Consider the following 14,748-nt stretch of genomic DNA (forward strand, 5'->3'; position numbering starts at 1 on the left):
TTCACATCTTTGTCCACATTTCACGTTGGGATTGCAGTCTTCTTTTTTATTGGTTTGCATTCTAAATAGTAATCCATTTTCCGTTTTAGACATTGAATATATCTTCTTCCATTCTGTCACCCATCTATTACCTTTATCCATAGTGGGTTGAATATAAATCTTTAGTTTTTATATAATCAAAGTCGTTGATTGTTTTTCTGATGGGTTTTGCTTTCAGAGCTTTGTGCTGCTCTTCTAATATCTAGTATACCTCAGCTACACTGGGCTTTCCCCCATCTTCCTTTTTTGAGCATTCAGTATGAATGTCTGAGTCTTCTCTTTGATTCATGAAGGTGCTTTTGTGAAAGCTCTGAGCAGAGCCTCTCTCTGCCTCAGAAAATAACCTACACGTGTAGCATGACAGATACATGTGTGTGTCTCCCAAAAAGAACTCAGGAAATCCAGGGCTAAGACACAGGATCACTGTGGCAAAGTAACACTGCCCTCTGGGCAGCAATCTCATCCAAGACAGAGCCACATGTTGGTGGAAACCCACCTTGGGAACTCTGGTCAAAGAAATCAGTATCCTGTGCAGGACTGAACTGCTGTAGGACAGTAGCGTGACGGTGGAATCATCCCTGATCACTTCAAGCAAAATCAAAGGGAAAAAGGAGAAGAGAGAATCTTTTTTCTTTTTTGCTTTTGACTTCTGCATCCCAGATGTCTAATACTAACCACCCCTGATACTGAAACCATGAAATGTCTTTATTTGCATGACCCTTGAAAGAAGTGCCTTATTGCATACAGAAGGAGAAGAGCCTTTTTAATATCAGCTCAGGACTCTTTTGGTCAGTGTCGGTGACTAGTCCCTCCCTTCTGTAAGGACCTTGTGAATGTAGAGTAGAAAGAGAAGCTTGTTCTCTGATCTGGGCATGTTGACTGATCTAAATGCAGCAAACAGCAACACCATGAGCCCCACCATTCACTTGTACCAACAGACACTTCTAGTTTGTGCCTGCAAAATTTCTACATAATTCATCTTGAGCCTTCACAATTACCTAGCCAAAAAAAAAAGAAATCAGATGATGTGCTTTGGGGATTTTGTGTTGTCCTTTTTAAAGGGAGGACAAGTTTTAAATAGAAAATTATCAATGGTTAAATTATTTTAATGATTTAATTTTTACTATAAACACAACTTTAAACATTGGAACTTTTGTTTTATTATAGAAGAAACAGAAATTTTGACTGCTAATATGGATGCAGGTAAGTTAACATTATTCTTTTTTACTAATGGTTCACTGGTTTAAATTTGCATTTCAATGTTGTGCGTGTATGTATGTGTGTATGTAATATATACGTAATTAATTTGAGTAATAATGACCTTTACTATCAATTTAAATAGAAAAAAATAACATTACGTACTTTTTTCCTTTCCTTATCACTTTTAAGAAAAACAAGCATAAGTGCTTCTTAAGCCCTGCTTTAAAAATGGATTAATGCATATGACTAATTTTGAAGTGAAAACAATACTCTAGTCCTACACAAAGATTTTCTATTTGTTATAAGTTTTGTCAGGTAAGTTTTGCCAAAAACAACCAGATATCAATCATGACTCACGACATACATTGAAATAGAAAAAAAATAGATTTTGATTGAATTAACCTGGTGTTTTTGCAATGTTTTAACCATGATGACAGAAGGTTTGTGAAGATCTGTACCCTGGCCAGTTATGTATTAAAAGCCAAATTAAATTAAAGTATTAAATTCCTGGGAAGATAGTAATTGATAAGAGCTTTCAGGTCAGACTGACTTGTGTTAAATCCTGACTGTTACTTATCTTAGCTGAGTAACTTAACCTCAAATACAAATGGGGAATAAAATAACTCCCTATTTGAGGGGCATTTTAAAGTTCATGTAAGACTCCCTTTTAATTGCCAGACCCCAAAGTTAATTAACATTTTTTAAAAATCAGGCAATGAGTGAAAGATTTTGATGTCAAAGCTATAGCTACTCAGAAGGGATTTTCAACAAAGGTCCTTTATTCTTTACTCAAGACAACAATAATTTTCAGATATTACCCAACCCGGTTTCACAGCTGTCCATAAATGAAGTCTCTCTTCTTTCAAAGGTCCATGCAGAAATTTAAAGCTTAGCATCACACTTTTCCCCCAACCTTAGGAGGGGTGGGAACCCTCCAAACAATCTGTCCACATTTGTTCACAACTTCTCTCCCTTGAGGACCTACCTCCTTCTAATATGCTCAAAGTAACTGACAGTGATATTAATTTTCCTTTCCATTTGGGGCAAAGAAGAAAGCCTGCAAAAAGGTTCATGACCTGGTAAAATATAGAGAGAGAATAAGGGGAGCATCTGACACATTTCACTGTCATCCTTTGTCAGGCATTCTCTTGCAAACTCACGTCTTAAGCCTAACTCTGCCATGTTTTTTTCCTAGTAACAAATGTGCCATATCTGAATGCTCACAGAGGAAGGAAACGTCATCACATATCAAGTGGTTAAAAACACAGCCCCTCCCCTGGCCAACTGACCATGGATTGTCCAGGGGTTCCCAGCACATTATGTCTCTGGGTTAATATGATGATTTAATGAGATAACTACAGACAAAGTATTCAGCATGGGGTCTTACACATAGAAAGTACTTAATATTAACATCATTAATGTTAATATTAATATTATTGAAAAGATTTCCGTACAAACAGCCTCTAAAAATTAAAACCTATGAAAGTGAGAAGACCAGAGTTCTCCATGAGAACCCCCCCACCCCCCGAGCTGTCCCAGTGGTAATGCCTGGGCATGTGGCATCATTTATCAGCCGGAGGATGGTAAATGTTTAATCCCTCAGCCAGCCTCTTTCTGTCACTAGTCCACCTTTAGAAAAGTTTTGAGAGAATCAGGTCAACTTTAATATTAAGCCAGAATTTTTAAACAAGGTGAATAGTACAGTTTAGTATCCAAAATAATTTGCTAATGAATGTGGCCTCTTTCATACTCGCTGTGCCTCTGCTGAGATGATCAAGAAGTGTTTGCCTTAAAGGTAATAGTTCAAAATGATGATACAATCTCTTCTTTTCTTGAAGAAAGAAAACGGATAAAGTCATTTTTCCCTACACTGTCCTGTGGAGTCAAAAACAGTGCTTCCGTTAGAAGGAAACGAGTCGTAGGAGGAAGGCCGGCAGAAGTGGTAAACCTGCACAAAAGTCCTACTGTTACTTCCCAGGAACAGCCTGAGTTTGAGGAAAAAAGGGGGTGGGATATGTGATTGTAAGAGACTAGGAGTCTTGCGATGGGAATATCTTAGAGCCACCTGTTTGTAGAATGGCAGTGACCATACAAATGTCTTTACAGGGAGACTTCCCATGGCAAGTGGCACTTAGGGAGGACGGGAAAATTACCTGTGGAGGAATTTATATTGGTGGCTGTTGGATCCTGACTGCTGCACATTGTGTCAGGTAAAAAATGTCTCCAATAGATTTTGGATTTCCTGAAACAATGAAAGTGGGTAATAGAGATTGTGGCAGATAATAAAACCATATCTGAGAAAAAGTCATTGACAAGTTCCACTCTATTAACTGTTAAATTCCCTCTGATATTCACGATGGGGACCCCAGAGGCCAATCCCCAGAACCTAATGTGTTCCCCATAGGCCAAATTGTTGGTCCCAGCTGGCAAGACCAGATCAAACCCATCGGTACTAACTTACTGGATGTGGCTCATTTGTTTACAGGGTGGGAAAAAATAGGTATTATCTACATTTATCTTCCCCTTTGAAAGGGTTGAGATGCTCAAGTCAGAGAACTGGGGTAGGCAGAGTGTGTCTGGATTCACATTAGCATTTGATACGATGTCTCATAATTACCTGCAGATGGGAAATACAAATTTGATGCAGTGCCAGTAAGGCAAGTTGTAAGTGTCTGTATTGGTTTGCAAGGTCTGCCATGACTAAATACCACAGAGTGGGGGGCTTTATTTTCTCACAGTCTGGACGCTGGAAGTTCAAGATCCAGATATCAGTAGGGCTAGTTTCTCCTTGGTTTGTAGACAGCTGCCTTCTTGCTGCGTTCTCACATGGCCTTTACTCAGCATGCCTGCATCCCTGATGTCTTTTTCTCTTCTTATGAGGAGACCAGTCATATCGGATTAGGGCTTCACTTCTATGACCTCGTTTAACCTTAGTTAGGCCTCTTTAATGGCCCTATCTCCAAATACACCCAGTCACACTGTGGTTTAGGGCTTCAACATGTGAACTCCAGGGGGACACCATCCAGTCCATAAAAGTGGCTGCAGGGCAATGCCTAAAAGGTATTCATAAGGAATAAAGGTCAGCTTGGTGGAGGACGGAGTTCAGAATTCTGGCCTCAGTTCTGATCATTAGAATGAATGAAATGTCATTTATCGAGCACCTCTTACACACAAAATAGTGTGCTCAGCACTTTCACACGTTATTTTGTTTTAATATTCTCAATAGTTCTAAGAGGTAAATGTTACTCTTCCCATTATTTAGATAAGCAGACTGAAACTGAGAAGTTATATGACTTGGCTAAAGCTGCACTACTAGTTGCTAGCAGAGCCAGGATAAAATCAAGTTCAACATATCTGACAGTAACTTAGAAGAAGGCCTACTTAAGAAATCTGCAGGAGACCCCAAGTAGAGAGGGGAGGGAAACATGTTGAATGATTAAGTATGTTGGATGACACCCATAAAAACCCTCATAGGCTAGAGCAATGAGCCAAAATTATTTTTTTTCTCCTGAATGACCCTTTTCTCGTGGTTTCTGTGATACACACTCTCTGGTTTTTTACTGTCCTGTGGCCACACCTTCTCTGCCTTCTTTGAAGTTTCACCCTCTTGTGACTGAGCATTATCGTTCAAGCGAAATACTGATATTCCTCAGGATTTAGCCTGGTTTCCCCTTTTCTTCTTCCTCCTTCTTCTTAAAGTTATCTGTGCTTTAAAATGCTATGTGTTGACACAGTCAATGATACCTCCAGCCAGTGGCCCTACAGTCAACTGCCTGTCATCTTGGGTCACAAATTCAAAACCTCGAAGACTGAGCTCATTGTATGCCCATTGCCCCAGATATGGTCCTGTCCCAGGGTTTCCTGTCTCAGCAAATGACAACACCATTCATCTAGTTACACAAAGCAGAAATCTAAGCATCATCACATTTCACTCCCTCAGCCCTACCATAGTCCAGGCAATATAGCACCAACTCTAGTGGCATTTTTAATGTCTAATTATTTAATTCTCAAACTTTCCATCTCCACAGTTACCCTTTTTTGCCTTTTATCTGGATTATACCAACTGCCTCCTAGTTGCCTTACCCACATTTACTCTGCCCACCTCCACCCCCATCTATCCATTCTCTACTGTGCAGCAAGAGTAATATTTCCATACTTGGTTTTGATCACTTATTACATAACATTCAATGGCTGTGTATTCCTCTTTGGATAAAAAACTAAACAAAAATATAATATGGCCCATTAGGCCCCATATGACCTGAGCCCTACTTACATTGGTCCATCTCATCTTGCCCCGAAGCTTCACCTTCTGCTCTCTGCTCCACCCACTCTGGACTTCTCCCACCTACTCACGTGCACCTCTCTCCCTGCCACACAGACCTTCATATATTGTTTGCTTGAAATGATTCTTCATACTCCGTTTTCCTAGTTAATGTTACTCGCTATTCGTATCTCAGCTCAGTCTTCCGTTCCTCAGAGAAATCTCCCTGACTCCCTTAAGACAAAGCCCATGTGCTATTCATTCCTCTCACTTATCACAGTAGAATACATTTCTTCATTAGTGTGATTATCTATTTAATGCTACATCTTTCCCTAGACCCCACGATCCATAAAGGCAGGAACTATTTCTGATTTTTTTTGTTCATTTCTGTATCCCAATGGCTACCACAGTACCTGGTATATAGTAGGTGCACACTAAGTATTTGTTTAGTAAATTGAATGCATAAACAGCATTGACTTTAAACAATATCCAGGATCTCTGATCCTGAAAAATAACCAAAATTAATATGAAACACAGCATTCTTGGAACGCTAAGCATTAAATAAAAGTATTCTGAATACCTCATTATCTCCTAGGACATCACTGTTTAACTGTTAGGTGATGACCTGAGAAAATGATGGTAGATGCCCAACTTGCTGGAAACCATGAGGTGAAAATTGGTATGAAATGGAGTGAGGCATAAGAACCGGCACTATTTAGCTCATTCACAATTTCAACCAGATTTTAAAAAGCTAGTATGTTCCAGGTACAACCCTAGGCACAGGCATCTATCCATAGATTAATAAGACCCCATCTTTGACTTCAAGCAGCACCGGCTAACAGGAAGAAAGGCTTGTGAGCAAATAAATACAGTGCGACGTTAGGATGAAGTCGGTGTTAAATGTCAGGATGACTGCTGTGGTCTTGGCTCTGAGAACCTCTGGGGTCAGCAGAGTAATGAGAGCGTGTGCTGTGACTCCCCATTTCCTCAACCTTATTGCTGGCTGGATACCATCTGGTCTCTGTTTAAGCACTTTCCATGGTCATGCTCTCACTCCAGAGGCAGCCAACTCATTCCACTTCTAGGCATTTCTAGTTGGTAGCGAATTCTTTATGTCCCTGCTATGGTGCATATAGATGGCCTAGTCCTCTCTTCATTTACCCATTGACTTTAAGTCACATATTTCCACATCTTTAAGTTCCTTTTCTGGAGACTTTTCACTTTCTTTCTGAGCTGTCTTGTTGCCTTGGTTATTCATGGCAATTACTGATTTATTATTTCTCTTCCTAGACATCTACAGGAGTGGCTTCTGCAACAGGTTGATAGGAAGAGGTCTTTCTTTTGTTTTCCAGTATTTGTTGGTAGAATGTTTTATTTTCTCTCCGACTGCAGCCTTTTTTTTGTCTCTCACACGGTAGTGCTATGTTTTCTCTGCACTATTCCAGCTTCTCACACAGTGGGGGGATTCCCTGGGAGACGGGCTTCTTCTCTGTTAATAGTTCGCCTGGGTCATAGGGCGCAGTGTCCCGGTGGGTATGCGGAGAGCTTTTGAAGTTCCAAAGCTCTTCCTGCACCAGATTCAGAGTCCATATGTTTCAGCAGTTCTGTTTACTCCTGCAGGGATTCGCCCAGATAGGTGGGGCCAGGGGTGGGGTGAGTTGTGAGAGGTGGCCCAGAGCAATAGTGGAGACCACCACCACAGCTGGTCCTGCTTCCACAGCTCCCTCCCCTTTGCCAGAATTAATTGGGCTGCGAATCTGTGTCTGCAGTCCACAGTTCTCAGAACAGCAAATAGTCTGTTCTTTTGATCTGACACTGCTACTGTTCTGCTTCTAGTACCGGGCAGGTGGGGGCGGGGCGAGCTCTGGGAGGGGAGGGAGGGGGTGGCTAGTCTCAGTGCCTAAGGCTCCATTCTCTGCTCGGCAGTGGGGGCTTAAACCACCGTTTTCAGCCTTTTTCCCTCAGTCTTTTCTCCGAGGTCTCTGCCGTGAGTGTTGGGTTCAGCCGTGTTATATGCTGCCCCCTCAGCCCTGTGGGCCATAAGCGGAGCCCTAGCAGTCCGAGTTCTTCCCTCTCCCGCAGCTGCGGTGGTTCCAGGAAGCAGCGAGCTCGGAGCACTGAGCTAGGTCTGCGTCGTCCTGCGCCCGAGGCTCCGTCTTCGCACCTCTCCCTTCCCTCCTCCCCGGCTCGCGCGATTCACCCACCTTTAGGTGAATTCAGTAGTGGGCCTCTTCCTCTTGCCTGTCTGCTGTGCAGGGAGTCCTTTGTGGAGTTATTGTTGTTCGATTAGTTGTAAATTCCAGGGGAGCTTTACAGAGGCTTACCTCACGCCGCCATTTTGATGACGTCCTACCCATTGACTTTAACTCTGCCCTAATTAAACTTAATTGCACTGCTTCGTGACAGCAAGGGTTAAAAAAAAAATCTGGGAAAATGAAAAATGTCCTTTAGAAGGAAGAATTTAAAGATGAAGTGTCAGAAATCCATGTTTATAGTTGTTTTTTTCCTCAACATATTTCCCTTTTCCTTTTTCTCTTATAGAGTCAGTAAAGTTCACCGTTACCAAATATGGACATCATTACTAGACTGGGTAAAACTTAACTCTGAAATAGAAGTTCAGAGGGTCAATAGAATTATTATCCACGAAAACTACAATGGAGCCACCTACCAAAATGACATAGCTTTGATTGAAATGAAAAAGCGCCCAAACCTCAAAGAATGTGTGCTGCCTAAATCCGTCCCTGCCTGTGTCCCCTGGTCTCCACATTTATTCCAACCTAATGATAAATGCATCATTTCTGGCTGGGGTCGAGAAAAAGGTACATGTTCTACACTTTGTTTATCAGAATCCAAGAGTTGAAAATGAATGGGACTAGGGATGCATAGAAGCTAATCTAATGCTCAGAGAGAACACAGCATTCGATCCAGGAACGTGAACATCAGCGAGCCTGGCTTCCGAGTGTGGGACCTGTGCAGCTGCCTAGCACCCGAGGGGCCCATGCTTGGTTAATTGCTCTACTGTCACTACTATGAAATTCTTAATAATTTTTGCAGGGGACCCACCTGACATTTTCATTTTTCACTGAGTTTTGCAAATTATATAGCTGATCATGATCCAGAGTTTCAAAAGATACCTATACTCTGTAATTCTGAAGCATCCATTGAGCGGTAACCATTTACCAAGAAAAAAACAGAGTGACAGGGGGACATATAGCATGGGATTGGGGAATTTGTTGAAGAGATATGGGTGGAAGATAAACAGGTTTTCGAAGGGATAGTCACAGTATATGCTGAGTCGGTGATCCCACAACCCTTCTGCTCTCTCTTCTCCCCTCCCCCATTCTCCATGCCCCAAACCCCCACATCCCATAAAGGCAAAGATAACATAAAGAATTTGTTCTTTGAGCTTCTAAGAAGATTTGAGGTGCACATTCATATGAATAAGAGATGTAGAACACTTAGGAACAAATTATTAGAAATACCTGCTAAATTAGAAGCTGGATTAGAATTAAATTAGCCAATGCTTTTCCTTGTCTTAAAGAGTTAGCCTTAAAATTTAGCTTCCTTTTGACCTCTTAAGCTCTCTTTGTAAATAACTTCATTGCATTGGTCTTATAGAGTCATATTCCAACACATTCTTTATAATTGCCATATTGAAAAATATAAAATATATGTATAAGTTAACCTGAATTTATGGTATGTTTGAATACCCAAGACTTACAAAATACTAAATTTTACTAGTAATTAATTCATCCAGAAGGCATTATGTCCTTATATTTGTGTTTTCTCAAAAAACCCCAAAAAACCTTTTTATGTACATTTGCAAGTATACACAAAAGTAGAGATAAAGTATAATAAACCTACTTATTCACTAACCAGTTTCCACTGCTATCAACATTCTACCACTTTTGTTTTATCTCCCTGAATCAATCACTATCTCAATAGCATAATTAGGAAGGTTTATTTATAAAGGGGTTAATTACAAAGGTGTAGGTAAGGGTTTGGGTGCCACAAGAGCCATGCAGAAACCCAGGACTGAGATCTCTCCTAGAGCTAAAGGTATAAAGGGAAGGAGAAATTACCAGAAGGAGAAAGAGCCTTAGGTAGTGCAGGCTGCCTTGAGAGAAGCAATGACCTTGAGCCCAATTTTGCTATCCTTTCTCCTTCCTTCCCTCCCTTCTGCTGGGGTCTCCTGTTGGAAACCAGCTGGAAACCAAAGGCTAAGGGATTCCTACTGAGGCAATCCCTCCAGGGCAGGCTCTTAGGGCAGGGAGCGGGGCACTGAGGGGTGGAGAATGGCCTTGAAGGACAATCAGGAGCTATTCAACATATTCCCCACACACACTTGTTTTTTTCTCCTGGAATATATTAAATCAAATCGCAGATATCCTGTAATTTCACCCGTGAATAGTCCAGTAAATATCTTTCCCAGTAAGGACTTAAAAATAACAAAGCAAAACACACCACCTTTCATACTCAACAAAAAGAAAGTGATTTGGTAATACCATCTAATATCCAGCCTGTGTTTAATATTCCTTAATTATTTACGAAACATTTTACAATCAGATTATTTCCATTGGGATCCAAACAAAGTCCACATATTGCACTTGGGAGTTATTTTCCTTAAATCTCTTTTAATCTAGAACAGTTACCCCTTCCTTTCATTCAAATGTATTTATTAAATAAACTGGGTCATTCTTGTTTTAGAACTTCTACACCTTAAATTTGGCTGATTGTATCCTTGATGTGGAATTTAACATGTTCTCTATTCCATGTATTTTCTATAAATGGTAGATATGTTCTTATCCATTGGTTTATTGACTAATCAAAAATGGTTTAATGCATTTATTATGAGTATAAGAGAGTAATGCTAAAGTGCTAGGATTTCACTGATGCAAAATATGGACCCAGTCAAAAAACAGGGGCTGCAGAGGCTACGGGTTGAAAGACAAAAACCAGCTCTCAAGGGACTTATAGCTCCCAAGGGACTCCTCTCTTCTGTAGGAGCCATCAGTCATGAATGCCACCACCAGACAGCAGAATGTGACAAGTGCCTCAAGAAGTATATAAAACAAGAGTTCAGGGAAGGGAGCAATCTCGGGAGTCATTACAAACTTCTCACACAGTACAGGAGCTCCCAGTGTCTATAGGCTTGTCCTGAGTTTGAGGAAACAATAAATCACTAATTTTTTCAAAAAAGCTCTTATTCTGAGGAGGGTAGCCATCTTGAGACAAACTTGAAGTAGGACTTGAAGGAAAGAAAAAGAAACTCTTTCCAGATTTGCCATATACCTTGGTGGATCTTTTTCTCCCTCTGCTTCCCTGAAGAGAGGAATACTGGTTCTACAGTTTAATACTATGCTCACTGCAGTGCTAGGGTCTGTGGGGCTGCCCTCTCAGGATAAGCCAGAGATCTCTGTCCCCGGGTAGTTTATAAGTTAATTGAGGAGGTAAATCATTTGGCCTAAGGTATTTATAATTGAATTACTGGGTTCATGGACTAATTCATTACATAAATATTTATTAAGCAACTACTGTGTGCTCGCATGAGGCTGGGTGCTGGTGCAGCAGTGAATGAATCAGGCCTGGCCCCTAGAGCATAAACATTGCTGCAAACTAGGAAAAAGAAGGCTGGGTGCTGGGGCAAAGATTTACTCCTTATACCTGAGACATCTCAACCTGTATTCTTAGGTTTTTCTCATCTTCCCTGGACTGTCAATCAGTAACAGTACCTGGCCCTTCTCTTTCCTTGGACCAAAATGTTCAAGTCCCAAATCTCTAACTTAAATGGAAAGGAGATCCTAAATTCTTTCAGTCACTTTCAAATCACTTAGGAGAGAGTTCCTCACAGACACACAAAAACAGATACATACTTATAACTTTGTCTGTTTTTTTCTTCATTTTAACTTCTTACATTAAAAAGTTGTTTTCACTCTAACAAGCACTTTCAAGGAAATAAGGGACTGTAAGAAAATAGGAGCTATTTATGTAAGAAGATCCTGATCCGTGATTCCTACCCAACTTCCCCACCGGACTCAGCAATGAGAAGGGAAGGAGTTTATCTCATTCATCTCAGAGTAACCAGTTCTTTGTTAAACAAGTAGGACTTCAGAATGACCCTTGCGTATTTTTAGAAAGACAAATATAGAAACTGGGGATATGAGCAATGTATGATTAAATATGCTAATGAATTGTCCTCAAAAGTTTATACATGTATTAACGAATATATATATTCTTACGTATTCCGAATGTTTTACTAAACTATGAGACTAAGTATTTATTTAGATTTCTCATTTGTGACTTCTAAATATCTATTTATTTTCTCACTTTGTTTAGATAACCAAAAAGTCTATTCACTTCGGTGGGGTGAAGTTCAACTGAGAAGCAACTGCTCCAGGTTTTACCCAGGTCGTTACTTTGAAAAAGAAATGGAATGTGCAGGTAAGCACTGATTTCTATCACACACACACACACACACACACACACACACACACACGCACTATCCCTAACAAACATGTTTCCTCCTCCCCACCAAATAGGGCCCAAATCAGCTCTGGGCCCTGAACCCTTTCATTTGGCCTCCTGGCTACTACATTATCAAACTCTTTCAGTCCCTTCCCCTTAGCTCAAGTTCCCTCATTCTAATACTAAGGGGGAAAATACTAAGCAGTATAGTGGTATATATCGCAGTATACCCAGGTGACTAAAAGCACAGACTCTGGAACCAGACCGCCTGGGTTTATATTCCCGTTTTAATCCAATTACTACTCATATGAGTGTGAGCAAGTTTCCTTACCTGCAAAACTGGGGATCTTAATAAAGAAGGGCACTGCAGAGCAGTTATATAATTTGCCCAAAGTCTTAACAGACAAGAAGTGGTATACCCAGGATCAAAACCCAAAGTTCTTATAAATAAAAATCCAAATGATCTCATTTCAAATATATCCAGTTGTAATTCAATTCTCCTTCCTCGGAAATCCCATTGAACTTCTTACGATACCTGTCTGTCTGCTATAATACCACCAACGCCAGTGCCCCTACTAACACAACGACAGCAGTTCCTACTTCTGGTGCGGGCCCAAAGGTGGGTGACCAGCCAGGGCAGTACATTTAGGATGCTTTATTTAAACCACTTCTAAGTAGCGTATTACAGAAAAAGGCAGAGTTACTGACATCCTATAACTTGTTGGATACAGTGACTTAAAAATCTTGGAAAGTCATAAGAGTGAGATGACCATAAATAGACCATTTCCTGTGTCCTCCCCACTTAAAATGGAGTTCAGGATAATAGAGGACAAAAAAGGAGAACAGCACAAAATCTACCAGGAGACAATACCCCAGTTAACAGGACAAGATCTGAGGTGTGGTTGCTGAAATTCAGGCTCGGCCACTTATGAGCTGTATGGCCTTGGACGAGAGGTTAATACTTGTAACCTCTCTCTCTGTGCTTATTTGTCTCACTTTAAAATAGGGATAATGATGATACTTACCCGATAGTGTTGTGGTGAGGATTAAAGCAATGAGTGACCAATACATATTACGTGCTCAGTAAGGACTGGGTATTCATATTTTCCCACTCAGCATTTGAGGCTACTTTCAGAATGTAATCACATCATGGTATATACATACTTGCATAAAGTAGAGAAAGCAGGGAGAGCACTTACTAAATTTGGAGAATGAGTAGAAGACAAAATATTTCCCAACCTGCATCGCTATAACTCTGCGGGTCCAGCAGAGGCCTGCAAGGGAGAGCAGGTGTTATTTCCTGTTACAGAGCGGAAGTCCTTCACCGTATTAGTGGAAGAGGCAGGAAGGCGGCAGGGTGGCCTTGACAAATGTAAGTAAATGGGTGATTTTCTTTCTCCTGTGTGTTTCTCAGGTACAGATGACGGTTCCATCGATGCCTGTAAAGGGGACTCTGGAGGCCCCTTAGTCTGCAAGGATGGTAACAATGTGACTTATGTTTGGGGTGTAGTAAGTTGGGGTGAAAACTGTGGACAAGCAGAGTTCCCAGGCGTTTACGCCAAAGTGGCCAATTATTTTGACTGGATTAGCCATCATGTGGGAAGGTCTCTTATTTCTCAGTACAATGTATAAAATTGTGATCTCTCTCTTCTTACTACTCTTTTTCTCAAGAGTTCCATTTTATTTGAAATGATACTGCATAATTAGCACTGCTGTAGGAAAAAAATAAAGCAAATTTTATTGGATATTTTTAAAGTTCTCTACAAAGTTTATGCCATATTGGAATTTTGCTGTATAATTCTCAAATATTTTAGTCAAGCATACATATTTTATTTATTAGAAATGTGATGGAATTATCTCCTTCATACAGGAGTGATATATTGACTACACTAAAGGCTTGTCTCGTTGAGTGACATTAGAGTCACATATGCCTACATTCAAGCCCCAGATCTACCACCTTACTAATTGCTTGACCCTGGGCAATTTATTATCTCCTTTGGTCTCATTTTCAACCTTTAAAATGGAAACTGGGAATTTTGAGAAAATGAAACTACATACTGAAATGAAATATTTGGCATAGTACCTGTCATAGGAAAATAACTGATCTCACAGCTCTTGCCCCATTTCTCTGCTTCCTTAAGGATTAAAAGTTCTGGAAAAACTTGTCTTTAGCTCCTTGTTTCACAAGTTCTCCTGACGCTTTCTTTAGATCTCTCCACAAACACTTCACCACAACCATTGACTTCTAGGTATCCAAGCTCACAGTCACCTAACCATTCTCACCTTCCTTGCCCCCAGGGTAGCAGACACAGCCAACCCCTCAGGGCATCCCACTCTTCCTCCTGGCCTGCTGCCTCCTTCCCAGCCTCTTCCTTCCGGTCACTTTTACTTTGCACTTCCCTGGTGATCTCCTCTTCAAATCCCACTCACAGTCCAATGACTCACAAATCCGTATCTCCAGCCATAACCTTTCCTAGAACTCCCGAGTTATACATCTCATCGAGCACTTAACATCTCCACTTGGCTATCTCATAGCATTTCAAAAGAAAAACAGCCACACCAAAACTTTGCTCCTTCGATCTGTTCCTCCCTCCTCAGTAAATGGCACCAACACTCACTCAGGGCTCCCCTATGGACTCAGTGTACAGCAGGCATCCAGCCTCCATCACGTGACCCTGCTTTAATCTCAGCATAGCACTGTCGTTACCCAAGATACTCCGTTTTTATCAGTTTGTCTGCCTCTTCCCACTATACTGTAAGACACGTGAGAAGAGAGACTGTGT

At 40.8% G+C, this 14,748-nt stretch overlaps 1 protein-coding gene across 1 annotated transcript in view; it reads left to right on the top strand.

Annotated features, from left to right (window-relative positions):
* Nucleotides 1–13,710, top strand: part of CFI (complement factor I) — a 46,606-nt gene extending 32,896 nt beyond the window's left edge. Inside the window, exons 11-16 of the mRNA XM_019741902.2 lie at nt 1,207–1,242; nt 3,078–3,181; nt 3,346–3,449; nt 8,042–8,319; nt 11,837–11,941; nt 13,380–13,710. Of these exons, the coding sequence (XP_019597461.1) occupies nt 1,207–1,242; nt 3,078–3,181; nt 3,346–3,449; nt 8,042–8,319; nt 11,837–11,941; nt 13,380–13,597 (845 nt within the window). The 3' untranslated portion in view covers nt 13,598–13,710. The remainder of the gene's footprint in view (nt 1–1,206; nt 1,243–3,077; nt 3,182–3,345; nt 3,450–8,041; nt 8,320–11,836; nt 11,942–13,379) is intronic.
* Nucleotides 13,711–14,748: the final 1,038 nt, after the last annotated feature.

The sequence above is a fragment of the Rhinolophus sinicus genome, linkage group LG02, assembly GCF_036562045.2.
Source record: "Rhinolophus sinicus isolate RSC01 linkage group LG02, ASM3656204v1, whole genome shotgun sequence".
NCBI lineage: Eukaryota > Metazoa > Chordata > Mammalia > Chiroptera > Rhinolophidae > Rhinolophus > Rhinolophus sinicus.